Genomic DNA, 19,653 nt, shown 5'->3' on the forward strand with positions numbered 1-19,653 from the left:
AAACTGAATGCATCGTCACCCCTGGATGCAAGGCATATGTTCCAAGCGCGTGTTTCGTATTGCATCATCACGAGTAACATCGGATATGTTTCGTTGAATTGTCTAAGGCATCGTAGTAACGGATCATGATCCTAGTGATCATAATCCAATTTGACATTTATATATTTTAGCTCAAAATAATATAAGATTAGATTCCAGTTCTTTTAGGACCTGACCTTATCTAGACTAAATTTCAAGTCCCTTTACCATCCCATCTGCAGAAGTTTTCAATCCTTTGGATCAAGTCGAAGGGCCTTGGTCTACAGTCAGGCATTGAACACATTTTCTACTTTCCAAATTCCAAAAATATAAGGGCAAGTATATTGGCCTAATCTAATAGGCAGTCTCATGCATTGCCACATCATCTTGAGATGATGTAAAAGACAATACATACAATGAGTTGTCTTATAAACTATCTCATTGTATTAGATAATTCCATAATTTATGCATTGAAAAGGAAATATAGTGAGTTGCATGGCAACAACAACTTACACAATGGTGAGAAAGTGGTCTCATAGTCCTAAGTTTACCATGTTTATTCTTAGATGAGGCAAGCGCAAATTACATTGTGCTTTAGATGGAGAGTTTTCTTGACTAGCAACCTCTAGCCAGCAATTGATCAGTTGGTCGGATCAAGATGCAATGTGGTAAGTCGACTGGCCATACACAATCTCACCGTCCCAGAATTCTTCAGCGGTTTTGTAGGGGCCGGATTCATGGACGAAGAAATTGTAGGTGCCCCTTGATTCTGGCAGGGAGCTGATCCGGCGTCTGTCGTCATCGGTGAGCTCCCAGCCGAAGATGTCGAGGTTCTCTCGCATCCGCTGCCTGTTGAAGCTTTTAGCGATCACGCAATCTCCCTGCTCATACACCCACCTAATGCACACCTGAAGCTCGTTGAAAATGAAGATAAAAATAGCTTGGTAAGCATGTAAACTTTCAGCATTCATAGTCGTCTCATCCTTCCATTATTACTTAGTTTTGTTACCCAAATAGTTTCTAAGCAAAACTCCAAAATAGGGCCATCTTTAGCTAGCTAATTTGAATGTATTGTGGTAGCAGTATTTCAGTATTTAAAAAAGTCAGATTGTACAGAACCAATTTACTTGCTGTACAGTGAACACAAAGCAGGTTTACCTGGGCGACTGTTTTGCCCCTTTCACGGGCGATCTGCTTAAGGACAGGGCAGTCCATGACAGAGTTGTTGGCCCATGGTGTTCCCTTGCCGCCCAGTGGAGAGTAGGCGCAGAGCCGCTGGATCCCCTTATCCCTGCAGAACGCTCTTAACTTGTTCTGCCGGCAGTATGGGTGCACCTCCACCTGCCCTCGAATGAGATCGTGTGCAAAATGGAATCTAATTAATCAGGTAATGGCACGTATACACTTCACATCAATCTAGTTGTCGATAAGAAAGAGCATGTACAACAGTTTAGACAGCTGCTGCCTATTTGATATACACAGACAACTAAATAGATAGCTTTAAAATAATTTAGACAGCTGTTGTCTGTTTAGCTGTTTATGTGATATTTAATACGTACTCTAGTTGATGTTATTTTTCATGGGAGCACGAGTTAGAGCAGTAGATAAGATAGTAGACAGCAACACACTCTTTTCTCATTTAGTGATGGTTACATCAGCTCATTTTACTTATGTAGATGCTGCTGTCTCACTGCTGTACATACCCTAAATAAAGCACAAAAAATTCTAACACCAAATGTACACGTAAATAGAAAAGTCGTTCATAGAAATTTATTTTTCAACTAGAGAGAAAAAGGAGGAACCTAAATAAAGCATAAAAAATTCTAACACCAAATGTACACGTAAACAGAAAAGTCGTTCGTAGAAATTCGTTTTTCAACTAGACAGAAAGAGGAACGGAGAGAGAGCGAGAGGGAGAGAGAGAGGGAGGGTGGGAGTTCTAGTCATACGAAAAGAGAGGGTGGGCAGCAATTAATCATCACCTGGTTTGCTGCCGGTGGAATCTTTGCAAAGGATAGCAGGTACTCAAGCTTCTTGCAGCTGAAGTTGCTGACGCCAATGGCCCACGCGAGCCCTCTCCGGTGGCACTCCTCCATCTCCCCCCACACCCCCTTCATGTCCATCTCCACCAGGTCATCCTTCACCACCGCGATGGTTCCTTCTACCGCTGGCGGCCTCATGCTCACCGGGAAGTGAATCAAGAACATATCGACGTACTCCATCCGCAGATTCCTGGCGAACCATGCAAAGATCATACCATTTATTTGTTTTCTTTTCTTTTTAGGTGGCTCGCAAGCTACTAACCGGAGTGATTTCTGGAGCGCCGGCAGAACACGCCCAGGATGCGCGTCGGTGATCCAGAGCTTCGTCGTGACGTAGAGATCGTCACGGGAGGCGACCGTGCCGGCGCGGACGGCCTCGACGACGGCGTCCCCGAGCGCGGCCTCCGCGTTGTACAACGAGGCCGTGTCGAAGTGGCGGTACCCGGCGTCCAGAGCGTGGAGGACGGCCTGCGTCAGGCCGGCGCGGCCCTCGGCCTGGCCGAGCGTCGCCGACGACGTGCCGAAGCCCACGCGCGGCATCGGCTTGCCCAAGCTCAGTGCCGCCACCGGCACGGCCTTCATTTGATCCGCACCACATGGAGATGGAGCCATGGCGTGGAAACGAGCTAGTGAGAGGAGCCGCGGATGATTGAGTTATTAACTAGTGGCTACCAAGTACTGCTACTTGTTTATTACTTTCAGGCAAACACAACAGCTTGTCAGCAACTGTAGGCGCGTGTGTATGAGGTGGATGCACACGCATGGACTAATCTTTGCTCAGTTTGTTTTTTTTCCTTGATTTTTTTTCGGTGCAGAACAAAGATTCTATTATGCGGTGGGCACAACATCACTAAAAAAATCTGTTGATATATAACGATTAAATTTCGTCACAGTATCGATGACGATCTCAAATTTCATAATATATTGAGCGTCACAGATTGCACCTCGTGACGCTCCTTAAAAAATCATCATAGATTGTTCGGCATGACATTTTGGAACCGTCATAAATGTCCCCAGGCCTCTCAAGCCCGACCCAAACCCATTTTTTATGACGAAAATAAACTTCACAAATAGTATAATTTTCATCATGGATTCAACTGCCATGTCACACATTGATGACATGGAGCATGACATGGCTGGTGACATGACAATGATGACATGCCAATTTGTTGGTGGAGAGTGTCTCCAGAGAGTATGAACAGTACAACAGACGAAGCGCGCGTGGCTCGAAGACGTATGAACACAAGGAAAAGACAACCACCTTCGGACAATGGTTCACGCTTTTCTCTCTTTGTATTCAATGTCCCATTAATGACTGTTATATGGATATTTATAGGCGGCGGTTCAGCTCCCACGTGTATTCAATATTGATTCCTTATAACGGTATAATATTCCGAGAATATTTTTCAGCCCTTGGGTAATTTCTCTTCTTACATTTGTGAGTGGATTACAACTCAGGTGGGGCCCCACGTCCCACGGACTCGAACCATGCTCCATACGTCGGTTCCTCGAGTAGTAACTTCGACGGTCAAGGCGAAGATCTCTCCATATCCGCGTCCTCTTCTTGCCACCAGGCTTCTCAGCACCAAAGGCACCCTCGGGTCTTTGGCAGGTCTTCGGCGAGTTTGCCTTCTTCGTTCTCTACGCCTTGCAGCCCGATTCGTTGACTTCGGAAGTTCCTTCGGCGGCCGGGCCGAAGGTGGCGTCTCCAACAGTAGTCCCTTGGAGCCGCGGTTCGAGATCGGGAGGCCCGCGGCTTCGACCCTGTGAGCGCCGCCTGCGCCCGAAGCACCACCCTTCGGACTGGACGCCACAGTCCGACTGTGGGGAAAAGTCTGCGTCATCCTGTATCAGAAAACAACAAGTGAAGCGTTGTCCTGAAAGGAAAATGAATAGTGAGTTATTGGATTATTAATGCTCTGGGAAATGGGTGACTCTCCCGCTTCTGGATGCTTCGGTTTCTATGTTGGATGCTCAAAAAATAAAAACTACAACAAAACAGCCATATAACTATGCTTTCCTTTTAACGCTTTATGTAACGTATCTACGCTCGGCACACTGTACCATGTAGATACGAACCTTAATACGTTTATAGAAAATGTGACAAGATTAATCCTTAATCTATCTTTAAGTCACGTCCCCGAAGTCTATTTTATCCAACCGCTCCTAATCCTGTTGGTTTCCACGCTGCTGTCGTTCCCCTGCTCCCTCCACCGCTGTTCGATATGCTGCTCCATCCGCCGCTGTTCCGCTGCGGCGTCGCTAACCCATGTGCCGCCTCCCAGCCATGCCCATCACCATCACCATCACTATCCCCAGCGGCACCTCCCTCCGTTGCTATTCCCATGCTCCGCCACTCCAACAGCACATCTCCTCACGGCGTCTTCCCAGTTCTGCTTGTCCCAGCAATCAGGCAATCTCCATGCCTCATTAATGCATCTGGTGCAGTTCCGATGCTGCAATGACCTCATGCCTTCTCCTCTAACCTTGCTGCTGGCCTATGCATTTTACTGATGCTGGATCCATCACTGGTTTGGTACGTTGCAGTATGTTCTGGTCTACAGATCTTGTTTTTTTTTTCTTTCAATTACGATAGAGATTCGGTGAAGAGGGGAGTGGCATGGTCTGTCTTTCAGCGAGCACATCTTGTTCATTTTTTTCTCTTGTTTATTTTCAGATCAAGGACTAGATCCTATATGGTACTTGCAAGTTGCAGCTAAGACTAATTCTAACTACCTAATATGTGACTCTGTTTCATTTATAAACACAGATGGACTCCTGATTACTACCTCGTACTGTAGTTTTTTATGACTTTTCTTATCAAACATCATATGTAACAGAGACAATAAGTTTTTTCTTGTGGCACATAGTGAATGAATAGCTCTGCCTCTTAGTTATGATCAGATATTCAGGTAACAACATTCGTCATTACTATGTTGTATGCAGAATGCCTACTTTTTATAGAATTTTTTTAGTGAGATGTTTCATATTCAAGCGTTTTCTCTTGTGCAATAAAATTCCCATGTGATGCAGAGGAGATGTTTCATGTTTGCATTTGAGCACTGGCTGCATGCAGATGAGATGAGATGCGACATTTGAATCCCTTCCTTGTAGCTCACTTCATACTTGGCATGAGATGCAGTGGACGCAAGAACTCTTTCCCTGCGGGGCCCTTCATTGCAATTTTGTTATCTCATCTGTATTGAGTTGTTTGACAATCAAATATTTGAGCTTTCATGGGTTCAGAGTTCTAAGTTCCTAGACTAATGGTAGGTGATCTTTCATTTTTGAAACTACAAGACAGGACATTTGGGAGTGCTTGATGATCTCCATCACAGCTTTTTGGGCAAGTCACGGAAGTATCAGAAGCTGTAGGTGATATATGTGTTCCAAGTAAGTGTTAAATGCTTAATATGCAAGGGATAATTGTTCTGTAGTAAAAAAAAATCCAATTTCTTTCAGCATTACAGTGTTGTACTGTAGAATCTATAATCACCATGTAAAGTATATATGTGATTTCTTATAATAGGTTTTTATAGCGAAGCCTTTTTCGTCAATGGTGATATCATAGAACATTTGACCTTGAATCAAAGAGAATAGTCTGGTAGTTCAAATTAACTAGACTTGTCTCAGTATAATTAATATGATTCTTTCTGAATAAGACTACTTGGTAGAATTTTGTTCACATGTTGATTCCCTGCTAAGTTTTTCATGATTATTTAAGAGAAAAATACCTTTACTTTTATCACCAATTGGATTTTTTTTGTAGTTGCATCACTTTAAATCTGTGTTTACATTTTTCATACCATATACCAATGAATTTATTTATTTAATCTGCAAGAGCATGAATGTCCATAAAGAAAATCTGCCTAATGAAACAATGTGGAGAAGTGAAATACAAGTATTTGCATGCATGAAGTATTTTAGATAGATTCTAAATCTATAAAATTTAGGGTAGTATATATGTAAGATCACCATATTGTATAAATGGATGATTGATTGGTTTGTTGAGAAGAGCTCTAATATTAAATGAATACTTGCTCTGGCTAGGCGTGATTTCTCTAGCTGTACTCCGGTATGCCGAAAGTGAAATATGATTCTGCTAGATGAAAAAAAATGATGCGAAGGAATGTCCTGCATGACTTTATTATAAGCTAATGTGATCAAAAGGAAAATGAAAAAAGGAAAAAGAAAAAGAAAAGGACAATACTCAAAAAATAAAAAGGAAAAAAATGTATTTACAGCCCTGAATCGAAATGCAAGCATAGACACGTCATTCACCGTCTTTAGAAAAGCATCTCATATCTTTTAAATACGCTTAGCAAAATGTATCTGTAGTCCTTGACACGGTCCATGTGGAAACGCTCCAGACGCGCTTTGGCAAAGTGCATCTACACTATACTAAAGATGAAATAAAGTGTATCAAAGTAATGGACAAAACGTATCTACACGGCTATTTTGTTGTAGCGGCACGGCCTTCATTTGATCCGCACCATATGGAGATGGAGCCATGGCGCGGAAACGAGCTAGTGAGAGAAGCCGCGGATGGTTGAGTTAACTAGTGGCTACCAAGTACTGCTACTTGTTTATTACTTTCAGGCAAACACAACAGCTTGTCAGCAACTGTAGGCGCGTGTGTATGAGGTGGATGCACACGCATGCACGACATCTGTCTTTGCTCAGTTTGTTCTTTTCCTTGATTTTTTTTCGGTGCAGAACAAAGATTCTATTATGTGGTGGGCACAACATCACTAAAAAATCTGTTGATCCATGACGATTAAATTTCGTCACAGTACCTATGACGATCTCAAATTTCGTTATGTATTGAGCGTCACAGATTGCACCTCGTGACGCTCCTTAAAAAATCATCACAGATTGTTCGATCCATAATGTTTTGAAACTGTCATAAAATGTCCCCGGGCCTCCGAAGCCCGACCTAAGCCCATTTTTTATGACGAAAATAAACTTCACAAATAATGTAATTTTCGTCATGGATTCAACTACCATGCCACACATTGATGATATGAAGTATGACGTGGCTGGTGACATGGCAATGACGTGAATGGCAATGATGACATGCCAATTTGTTGGTGGAGAGTGTCTCCAGAGAGTATGAACAGTACAATAGACGAAGCGCGCGTGGCCCGAAGACGTAGGAACACAAGGAAAAGACAACTGTCTTCGGACAATGGTTCAGGCTTTTCTCTCTTTGTATTCAACGTCCCATCAATGACTGTTACATGGGTATTTATAGGCGGCGGTTCACCTCCCACGTGTATTCAATATTGATTCCTTATAACGGTATAATATTCCGAGAATATTTCTGAGCCCTTGGGTAATTTCTCTTCTTACATTTGTGAGTGGATTACAACTCAGGTGGGGGCCCCACGTCCCAGGGACTCGAACCAGGCTTCGTACGTCGGTTCCTTAGGTAGTATCTTCGACGGTCAAGGTGAAGATCTCTCCATGTCCGCGTCCCCTTCTTGCCGCCAGGCTTCTCAGCACCAGAGGCACCCTCGGGTCTTCGGCAGGTCTTGAGCGAGTGGGGACGAAGACCTTGCCTTCTTCGTTCTCTTCGCCTTGCAGCCCGACTCGTTGGCTTCGGAAGTTCCTTCAGCGGGCGGGCCGAAGGTGGCGTCTCCAACAGTAGCCCCTCGGAGCCGCAGTTTGAGCTCGTGAGTCCCTCGGCTTCGACCCTGTGAGCGTCGCCTGCGCCCGAAGCACCACCCTTTGGACAGGACGCCGCAGTCGGACTGTGGGGAACAGTCCGCATCATCCTGTGTTAGAAAACAACAAGCGAAGCATTGTCTTGAAAGGGAAATGAATTGTGAGTTATTGGATTATGAATGCTCTGGGAAATGGGCGACTCTCCCGCTTCTCGATGCTTCGGTTTCTATGTTGAATGCTCAAAAAATAAAAGTTTAAAATAAAATTCGACTTTTCTGCCCCTTGGGGGCGGTTATGCCGGCTCTGCGCATCGGGGGGTAGTGGCGTCTTTTCACTTTGTGTGGTGGGCGCTTGGTTGTACCGCTTGGTTGTACCACATTTCGTGTATAATAGGAGGCGTGGGTAGCAGGGATAAGTTCATTCCTGCCGCACTTTCCCTTGCCCACATCTTCGCTGCTTCTTGTGCTTGTCCTTCGGAAGATCTAGCGCTCTGTGAAGAGACCATCTCATCGGATCTGGCGCCGAGGTGTGATCTTGCGAAGGGGCCGACGACCAATGTGCTGGGTGTGTCGAAGATGACTCTGTCTCTGCTCGACAAGTTGGTCTGGTGAGGCGTCGTATCCGCGGATGACGTTCGCCTGCCTACAAAGGGTGAGATGTCGGCCCACCCCAAAGACAATGAGGTGGTGGCCTTTCGGGATTTGTTCACCGCCAGCCTTCGTTTCCTATTGGACCCCGTAGTCGTGGACATTTTTCGGCTATTCGGGGTCTTTCTTCATCAGGTGATGCCAAGGTCCATTCTTCAGCTCAGTCTCTACATGTGGCCGATGAAGAGCTGCAACCTAGTCCCGAGCGCTGAAGGCTTTGCTCGTGCGTTCTGAATTCATTACCAGCCGAAGAAGATCGTCATCTAGTTGGCTAGTGGGGAGAAGATCGAAGCTGTGCCTCAATATGGGTGTTACACCGTACCTTCGCCTTCCACAAGAATCTGCCCAGCCCCGTCGCGGCATACAAGAATAAGTGGGCGATTGACTGGGCTTCACTTTGGTTCTACCACAAGGTCCCACTGGATCCGGCGACGGGAAGCCATCCCCTTGTCATTGGGCATATTGGTGCCCTTGGCGACGTGCCGAAGGTCGCTGTGGACGCTAGGCCCGAAGGTGAGGCCTTCCTCGCCATGCTCCGGAGATGTCGTGATATGTCACGGGGTCCCGATCTTCACGACGTAGGATCTTGCTCCTGATAACTAGCTGTAGAACAGCTGGATAACTTGCTGCAAGCAGCGATAACTAGTGCAACCTGGCAAATAAAACTCGAAGCCAACCACTACCGTCTTTAACCGGCAACCTGAATCGAGGATTCGCCCAACCACACTCTCAAAGAATCAACCAACACAGCCTACAATCAATCAAGGCGAACCCTGAAGGGAGTAGGAGCACCAATTGGGAGCGGATGAAGCCGCCGCTTCTACAATCCCGCAAAGGAAAGCACAAGAGCAAAGGGTAGAGATCACTCTCTGAATTTGTTAGCACACAGCTGAACAAAAAGGGTTCTATTTCATTATCATAAGTCTTGTTTTATCTCTGAGATACATATGGTATTTATACAAGGAACAACCCTCATTGTTGGGTGTGAATGAACCTTAGAGTTTCTGGAGTTATAGTAGCCTAAAAGTCACCATGAATTGAAATCCCGAGAAGCATCGCCTAGCTGTTGGCCTTCTGTGAAGTGTCCACTAACTCGGTCATAACTCTTTATTGGGAAGTCCAAATGACATGAGGTTTATTGCGTTGGAAAGTAGACAAATTTATCTTTCCAACCATGTATATCATGCACCATGAAACGCTGTAGATTGGTACAGTTTTGCATGGGAACTTGGACCTCTAGTAGACTGTTGGCCTTCTGACCAGTCTTCACTAAAGTAGTCAGATCTCATTAATGGATAATCAAAAGTACTCGGAGTAAATTTCTTTGGAAAGTAGACTTGATAAGATTTCGAAAATATCCTCATTGATCTTTATAGCTTTTGGGAATCCAATTATGACTGCTTCTTTCAGACTGTTCTGCAGGACTGGTCGGGTTCGAGTGTGGTCTTTTATCCTCCTTGGTGAACCTGAGCAATACAAATGTGCACGACTAAGATAGTATATAATTCTCATTAATATTAAAATGAATTTTACAAAGTAGAGCGTTCACCTTTTGTTGTAATTTCTTAGCTCGGCTACACGTAATTGGTCCACCAAAGACTTGTGGTGTCGATGTAGGTGATATTTGAGTTGGTGTAGCTTGAATTGGTGGTTGTAACATGTTACTTGTTGGTGTGGTTGACGTGGTCATATCATGTCGAAGACCATCTGTCAAGATAAAGAGATTTTATTTGATACTTATAAATGGTAAGATTTTTTTGATGTGACAGGGGCTAAAAAAAGCTCTTGAAAACAAACAACACCTTAGGTCTTTGGTTCGAACCTTGTATGCACCTTCTTTCTTGTGTTTTTTCGCTTTTCAAGTTTGGCGGCTTTTTTCCTATTTTTGGTTCCCTTTTTCTATATCTGGTTTAAATCTATAATAGGTAGGTCCACTTAAGCAATAATTACAAATACAATTCACTATAAAAAAGTTACCGCTAAATAGTCATCAAACTAGTAGGCAGTGGGATGCACCTTTTTGTTCTGAAAAACATTCTCAAACAAACTTATGACAATCGAACATCATCACAAATCTGTAACGCATGGTAGTTGTCATAGACATGAAAGAGTGTTCTTCACAATATGAGATTGAAATAGTTTATGATGATTTCTAAGAGTACGCAGCGACGAATGCCTAACTTTGGTCACAAAAGTATACCACTTCCTACAAAACATCATAAAAGTGAACGAGCTTATGACGTTTTGGTTTGTTGTCATGAAGTATTCATCATTGAAAGCCATTATGTTGTGGTGATGTGGACGGCTAGGTTCGACCTCTCTACTGGAAACTACGTTGATATATCTGACCCACAACCGTGACACATGGACTGCCCTCGAGTCCCAGTCAACACACGTGGCCACAAGGAAGAAATGTTGGACTAGCCAACCAGGATCTACAGTTACACATGTTAGCCACATTGGCTTGCTGAGCCCGCACTCATGCATGTGGATGGCCTGGTCACACCTCTCCAGTGGAGCCCTTGTTGACATATTTGACCCAAGTCCCTAACACGTGGATCAGCGCAGGGGCGGAGCTCTCGACATGGCAAGGTGTGGCCATTGCCGTACCTTGTTTTACCAGGAGTGTCTCTACTTCTTATACATGCTTGTTTTTTCTAGTAAATTTTCTACATTGTCACCATGAATGGAGGCTTGGAGCTCTATCTAGCTTAGCTGCGCCACATCTCAACTTCAATCTCCTTCGCCACTAGATCAGCAGATCCAGGTCACTACACATGGCAGCCACGTAGACACGCTGAACCCTCTATCATCACATGTGGACATATGGGTCCCAACGCAATATGTGGCCCACTGGTTGTATGACGAGTCATGGTCATCACAAGTACCATCTTTGGGACCATATGAGATAAATGTAGTTCCATAGTGGCTGAGGGCTGCAGCCGATGACCTATAGGGAACCTAGGATTTTCATCACGCGCAAAACTTCATTAAAGCTACTATTTCTACTAGTGCGTCACAATTACTAAACTACCCAAGTTTACAATTGTTGCTTCATGTTAAGATCAATGGTCGATAATATTCTAGAGGGGAGGAACCCCAAGCACCATAACAAATCTTTTATTTTAAATCAAATAATTTTATAAGTTTGACCAAATTTATAGAAAAAATAGAAATATGTATGGTACCAAATAAGTATCATATTCATCATTAGACATAATTTAATACTTTATTTTTTTGTGTTATAAATATTAATAATTTTATTTTTATATTTGTTCAAAGTAAAAATAGTTTTACATAGCAAAAACTTAAAATAAAGAACAATCTTTTTGGTACGGGGAGAGTACTTTGAAATCCTTGTATTTGGAAATGGATGGAGTGGATAGATAGATAGATAGATAGATAGATAGATAGATAGATAGATAGATAGATAGATAGATAGATAGATAGATAGATAGATAGATAGATAGACAGACAGACAGATAGACAGACAGACAGATAGATAGATAGATAGACTAACACATATAGATAGATAGATAGATAGATAGATAGATAGACAGATGGATAGATAGACAGATGGATAGATAGACAGATAGATACATAGATAGACTAACACATATAGATGGATAGATAGATAGATAGATAGATAGATAGATAGATGGGTAGATGGATAGATAGATGGCTAGATAGATACTCCCTCCATCTATAAAGACTGTTCGTTTAGAAAAATTCAGACATATTACTAGTAATAAAAAATTACCATGATATTCCTAATTTGCTATAGCAGTTGTGATAAAAAACCGTGTTGTTTATTTGGTTCTCTAAATCCTCAATAATGCATATGCATTGGAACCAGAAAAGCAACATCTACTTAAACATTTGATGGGCTCGATGCCCTTCTCAATGCAATTATTTCTTGGTATTTGATATTGCTTTAATTAGATGAGCTTTACCACAATCTAAACGAACAGTCTTTGTTGGACAAAATTTGGAGGCTAAACGAACGGTCTTTGTGGGACGGAGCGAATAGATAGATAGATAGATAGATAGACAGATAGATAGCATTTACATGAAAAGATAGAATAATTTTATGGACCCGGCTAATTTACGGCCGGCCGTAAATTAGCCCACCGTACGGCCGGCCGTAAACTAGCTCACCGGTACGGCAGACTATTTTGGAAAGCAAGTTAGCATCTCATTTTATGCGTCAATCTCGCATCGCACTGTTGCTGCGGGCAGTAGATATATTTCCTGCCACCTCACTGTCAGACCCGGGACAGCGGGACTGCTCACGGGCACGGAACATTCTAGAGTAGGGAGTAGCACATGGATATGCCCTACCTCTTTTATATCTACTCGAATAGGAGTAGAACTAGTTGACATACCCGGGAACCAGCCGAACCCCTCGGACTGGGATCCTAATAGAACTCGACTAGGACTTTCCACGTAACTATGTTCCCCCGGATTATATAAGGGCGGACAGAGACCCCCCCTCAAAGAGGGGAGACACATTGAACAATACCAGAAGGAATACAAATCACCACACAGGACATGGGGTATTACGCTCCGGCAGCCCGAACCTGTCTAAATCCCTGTGTTCCTTGCACCATCGCATTTTGATCTCGGTGAGTCCCTACTCATAACCACTCTCCTAGGGATACCCCTTGGAGATCCCGACGGTAAAACACCGACAGCTGGCGCCCACCGTGGGGCATCTCGCCAACGATCGTCAGAAGAATTCGATGGCTCTTCTCGACGACAACTCTGTGCCTTCGAAAGACACTTCCTTCTGTGTGGGCTCCTGGATCTTCGTTGCAGACGGATCAGGCGGCTTCAAAAGTCGTCCGATCGTCCAAGCCGCTGAAGAAGTTCCAGAAGCTACCAACCACGGCGAACTCGACGACTTCGTCGACCAACTCGAAGAAGTCGGATTCTTGGCCCTCAACGACGAAACCTGAATTCAACCCGAATTCGGCGCGATCAAAGCCAAAACACTCCCTGAACTATAAGAAGACTTGGAAAGTCTCCTAGAAGATACAAAGCAAGAAACTTCCACGGATGGAAAGACTCTACTTCCCAATTGCATCCATTCCGCTGAACCAAGTCTTCGGAAGAAAAAGTCAAAGACTAGCTTCAAGAAAACTAATCGCAAAAAGAAGCCGTCGAAAGAAACTTTTTCAAACTTCGATAATATCAATGAAAAGATCGAGCACTGCCTTCAGTTAGCTGAAGACACGTTCAACATCAACACTTCTTGTGAAGAATTCTCCAACCAGTGGGCGCTCAACTCTGCAGAGCTGGAACAAGATCAAACTTTCATCAAATATCTCGAAGAATTGGATGAACCAATCTCTGAAGATGAACTAGCCAAATGGTCACATGACATCAACTTGTTTATGGAAGGATTAACCAATCCCGACAAGCTTGAAGCTCTCTGGGAGCAATCCAAAGTGAAGAAACTATGGGACGATTCACAAAACAAGTCATTGACTCAATTGGATCAATATCTATCACAATCCCACCCTACAGAAGACTCTGTTTCAACTAAAGATTACATGAGTCGCTGGTGCAACGTCATTCAAACTCCAAATTCACCTACTCCGCAAGAAAATCACCGCTCAGCGCAGCTATTTTCTTCATAAGAATGTGACAATTTGGACAAGTACATTGAATTCATAAACGAACTCTCAGTCCGAATTGAAGGCGGAAGGTCTCCAGCAGACATCCTACCTTATGATGAAGACCTTCTTCGACTCACGCTCAGACTATCCCTCCGAGTCAACTCAAACACAGAATTCTACCCGGATTCGGTTCAAGTCATCAAAAGAAACCGACTCGCGCTACAACCCGACTCGGACAAAAAGACTGAATCTGACAAGGAGTCAACTTCTACAATCACTACAAAAGGAGAACTGCAGTCCTCAAATCAAGGAGAGAGGCAGCAATTCTTGGAAGACGAAGAACTACCGTTCCAGCAGGGCCTTCCGTTCAAGGAAGACAACATCAATTCGAAAATTCGTGGCCACAATCGCGAAATTTTCATGGCTTTCCTTTTGAATGCTACAAACCGAAAAGCTAATCCTACAGCGCTGGAAGACCTGGACTATGATGAATTCCTCTCTGAAATGGAGATGAGTGAAGCAGCAGCAACTAGCTACAAAATTCCTCCACCTCCACCAAGAATCACAGTCACTGTCCACCTGGACAACAACCCTAAGATGATTCCCAAGACAGCACCATCAACAACTTAGCGACTCGTTCGACTACTCCAACAGTGACTTACACAATGTTATCAACATTGGTCGCAACGCTAAAATAATCATCATCAACAAAGGGGAAGATCATGAGGAAGTCGAAGCTTACAGTACGACATCTAATTACCGGATACATGATAACTACGGGTACAACTCGCGAAAGCGGTGCCGCGACAAGGCAGCACCTCCTTCCCAACCAAAGCAGTCGATGATTGATTCTACTTGCTAGAAAATTCATTCAAAATGCTTCCTGCACCCCAAAGGAAAGAACTCGAGTTTCTAATGCATCATCCTTCGCAAAGCACTCGGAGCACCTCCATCTTCTGCCAACAAGGACAACAAAAAAAGAGAGCCAACACGAGCAAAACCCTTTCTAACAACCAAATGAGAAGGAGTTAAGTGTGCCAGTTACTCAATTGAGTCATCTATAGGGCTTACCCCTAGTCTTACACCCAATAAAGGCTAGGATGGGTTCGCCCAAGCTCTGACTCGAGTCATCTATAGGGCTTACCCCCGGTCTTACACCCAATAAAGGCGAGGATGAGTTCGCCCGAGCTCTGACTCAGCTTCAAAACTACATGTACTGGCAATCGAGTCATCTATAGGGCTTACCCCCGGTCTTATACCCAATAAAGGCTAGGATGGGTTCGCCCGAGCTCTGACTCAGTTTACTACTCGTGTTGACAGAAGGCAAATACTCAAATGAGTCATTTATAGGGCTTACCCGATCTTACACCCAATAAAGGCTAGGATGGGTTCGCCCGAGCTCTGACTCGAGTCATCTATAGGGCTTAATCCCGTCTTACACCCAATAAAGGCTAGGATGGGTTCGCTCGAGCTCTGACCCAGTTTCCAACCTACTCGTGTTGGGCAGAAGACAAATACTCAAGTCGAATCCCTCAGGGCCAACCCTCGGTCTTACATGCAATAAAGGTTAGGATGGGTCCTCCTGAGCAAGATTCTAATATAAAGAAGAAATTGAGTGCTTCAGAATTGGATGGAAGAGAAAATTTCGTCGACAAAGACCCTAGAGACAAATTCTCTACTTTCTTTGGGAGTCGTCACTCCATCAGTTACTTCGAATACCAACCTTTCCTTGTTCACTCAAGGTAAAAGCCATGACAAATCAAGTAACTGGGGCTAGGGGACATGAGCTTCGCGTCCCTAGAGACAAGTTCTCTACTTTCTTCAGGAGTTGTTACTCCATCAGTTACTTCGAATACCAACCTTTCTTTGTTTACTCAAGGTACAAGGCACGGCGAATTGAGTAGCTGGGACTAAGGGAGATGAGCTCTGCGGTCCTAGACACAAAGTTCTCTACCTTCTTCAGGAGTTGTTACTCCATCAGTTACTTCGAATACCAACCTTTCCTTATTTACTCAAGGTAAAAGGCACGACGAATTGGGTAGCTGGGGCTAAGGGACATGAGCTCTGCGGCCCTAAGGGACAAGTTCCCTATCTCCCAAGAAGATTTTCTCGTCCATGAGATGACGATTAATTCGACTACTTCGGTACTCGACCTTCGGAGGGACAAGTTCCCTATCTCCTAAGAAGATTTTCTCGTCCATGAGATGACGACTAATTCGACTACTTCGGTACTCGACCTTCGGAGGGACAAGCTCCCTATCTCCTAAGAAGATTTTCTCATCCATGAGACGATGACTTATTCGACTACTTCGGTACTCAACCTTTGGAGGGACAAGTTCCCTATCTCCCAAGAGGATTTTCTCGTCCATGAGACGACGACTTATTCGACTACTTCAGTACTCGACCTTCGGAGGGACAAGTTCCCTATCTCCCAAGAGGATTTCTTCATCCATGAGACGACAATTGATCGACTACTTTGGTACTCGACCTTCGGAGGGAACAGTCCCCTATCTTCCAAGAGGATTTCTTCGTCCATGAGATGACAATTGATCGACTACTTTGGTACTCGGCCTTTGGAGGGACAAGTCTCCCTATCTCCAAGAAGGACTTATCATGCATGAGGTGACAATTCATCGACTACTAGGCACTCAACTTCGAGAAGATACAAGACTTCTAATTCCTAAAAGTAATTCCTCGTCCACAAGATGACAACCCGTCGACTACCACAGTACTCGACCTATGAAGAGACAAAATCTCCATCTCTCAAGATGGAATTATCACTCACGAAGACAGAGATTAGTCGACTACCCCGATACTCGAACAATCTCTCCATTTCCTAAAAAGGAACTACTCGTCCATGAGATGACAAGCAAATCGACTACTACGGTACTCGAATAAACAACTCAAGACAGCCAATGACAAGTTTCATCAAAAGGGTACCAGCCGATCGGCTGCCAACTAAAAGGAAAAAAGTACTATACATCAGAATATCAAAAGTACTCTAGTGGACACACATCCACACAAAAGCCAAGAGAATATTACAAACAACTATTCAAGACTCTGGTGCCGGCTCCAAGCAACTGATAACCCTATCAGCGATGTGTTTCATCTCCGCAACATACTCAGAGAATTGCTCCTCTAAACAGCCAATGGCAACCCCATCACCAATAGGGAACAAGTTCGCGGAGGGGAGAAAGGACTTAACTAATCCTAAGGCATGGGCTAAGTACTCGCTAGAGGTGTTGGAGAAGAAACTACTGAGTCACTGGGGGGCTTCATGAAGACGCTCTAGCAGACTCTTCTCGCCAGCTCCCTCATCCTCCACCATGTCGACGACTACTTTGGACGCCACCTATGATCAGCTAACTGCTGGGATAGCTCCCCGATCTGCTTCATATCGACGATCATTTGTTTATCAGCGTCAGTCTTGATCTTGGTCAGCTTCTCCACAGCATCTGCGTGACGATACATAATATTTTTAAGATCAGTCACCAGTTCATCCCTTTGCAACAATAAGCTTTTAAGATCTGCCAAAGCAAGCAAAACATGAGCACAGAAGAAACTACTCGAAGGACAAGCATTTGAAAAGGAAAAGAATACCTTTCTTCTCTTTGGCAGCAGCTTTGGCCTTCTCTTGCAGCTTGGAGGCCTTATCTTTCAGAGCAGAATTGTCCTGCACCAAAGTTTCAACCCGGGCCTCCAGAAGCCTAACCTTTTCCGACTACTCCCGAGAAGACTTCTCAGGAGCAGCCATCTTCTCAAGCTGCTGCGCCTGGTCAGCTGTCAACTAGAGATCCTCCCGAGTCCACCGAAGGAACTCGTCCTGCTCAGCGACTTGCTTAGCCAGATTCTGTCAACAAAACAAAGTCAAGATAGAGTACTCGACAAACTCAACTACTCGAGTATGAAAAGATACTTACAACAAGAGAAGAATGGCAGCCCAAGATCCCCTGGGCGACGGCAGTCGATCCCTCGACCGACTTCTCCACCTCCTGCCGCGGCACCTCCTGGAAGGATGGATCAACATTGGCGACAATCGAAGATCTCTTCGGTTGATCCTTGTTCTTATTATCTTAAAAACACAAGAATATCAGCAAAAGAATGACAAAAAACCACTCGATCGCACCTCATAAAGACACTCACAGTGCCAGCGGCAGGAGACTCCTTGCCCGTCTCCCCAATGGCCAGGCCCCCCTCCGTGCTAGCAGCAGAGTCACCCAACCGATCGTCTTCCTTCAGCGGGCTAGGAGGCAACTGGGCAATGTTCTTAAGGGAATAAAAAATTCCCTTCTCCGACTCATCAATCCCAAGAGCATCTGGATTCCTACAAAAAAGAAGTACTCGACACTTCAACCACAAAATCAAAGAAAGCAAAGGCAAGCAGTCGATCAACAGTCGCACTTACTGAGAAGAATGTTTAAGCATGACTTTCTATGGCTTAGTAAACTTTGGGACCATGCTTAGCCCCGAAGCACTATGCCCCTTAGCAGAGCCACTCCCGGCGGACTCAGCCGGTGCAGAGGAAGTCGTAATGACGGGGCTCACAATGGAGCTCACCGCCTGCCTCTTGGAAAGAGAAGGAGGCCAAAGAAGAAGAAAAGCTATCAAAAACAAGTGCAAGACTTCAGAAAAGTACCAATTAGTACTCACCTGTCACTGCTACCAGCAGAAGCAGCCCTCCGCTTCCGAGTCTTTGCAGATTCAACGGCCGGCTAGTCCGCCGCCCGGTCCTGGACATCCGACGCCATCCGACTGGCTGACGAACCTGTATACCAAAAACAACCATCATCAGTCGAAGACCCAACAACCCGAACAGGAAAAAGAGAAAAAAAAACAAAGGCAGACAGAGATTCACACTTGAGTCAGTATGTGCCAAAGGCACATCTTCAGGCAGCGGAGGCCTACTCTGATAGTTTTCGGGATTAATCTGCATGAAAAATACCAGATCAACTCGATTACTCGACAAAAAGTACTTGACTTAAAACTATAATCTACTACTTGAAGTAGTACCTCCCGAGGACGCTTGTCAGCTCTGAAGGCCCCAGAAAGACTAGGCCTCCTGTTTATGTTCTTCAAGAGCGCGGCCGCTCAATTCTCTTGATCGTCCTCGGAAATCTTCTCCCGAGCATATCGAGTGGGATCCTCCTCGCCCGTATACTCGAAAGCAAGGTGAACCCACCGCTGAAGAGGCTGGACCCTATGAATGGTCCAGTGTGGCACCACGAATGCACCAGTAATCTGGTGTTCTGCCCTCAAAACTTCAATCTCCCCAAGGAGAAACTTCACCTGGTCCGCCCTGCCACCCTTGGAATTCCAACTTGGTCTCTTCATAGGGGGACCAGGAGTGCGAAGAGGAAGGGAAGAAGAAAGATTCCTAACGTAGAACCACATCTCCTTCCAGTCGATGACCTTGTCCCTCAACTCGTAAGGGACGTACTTGGTCTTCTTCCCCTGACGAAACTGCAACCCGGCTCCCCCGATTACATCTACCTTAGATTCGTTGGGATGGGGTTTCAGATGGACGAAATACCGAAACAAATCGAAGTGAGGCTCAATCCCCAAGAATGCTTCGCAAAGATGAACAAAAATCGAGATGTGGCGAATGGAGTTAGGGGTCAAGTGATGCACTTGAACCCCCCCAATGGAAAAGGAGGCCCC

General features: G+C 44.7%; 1 protein-coding gene across 1 annotated transcript; it reads right to left on the reverse strand.

The window, feature by feature from the left end:
* Window positions 1-439: 439 nt before the first annotated feature.
* Window positions 440-2,727, reverse strand: LOC120651452 (deoxymugineic acid synthase 1-B-like). The gene is made up of 4 exons (XM_039928927.1): window positions 2,323-2,727; window positions 2,001-2,250; window positions 1,177-1,359; window positions 440-926 (listed from the first exon to the last, which is right to left on the reverse strand). The coding sequence occupies exons 1-4, from the start codon at window positions 2,670-2,672 to the stop codon at window positions 672-674; spliced, it is 1,038 nt and encodes a 345-aa protein (XP_039784861.1). The 5' UTR covers window positions 2,673-2,727; the 3' UTR covers window positions 440-671.
* Between the last annotated feature and the right edge of the window lie 16,926 nt (window positions 2,728-19,653).

This window comes from Panicum virgatum, chromosome 9K (genome assembly GCF_016808335.1).
Source record: "Panicum virgatum strain AP13 chromosome 9K, P.virgatum_v5, whole genome shotgun sequence".
NCBI lineage: Eukaryota > Viridiplantae > Streptophyta > Magnoliopsida > Poales > Poaceae > Panicum > Panicum virgatum.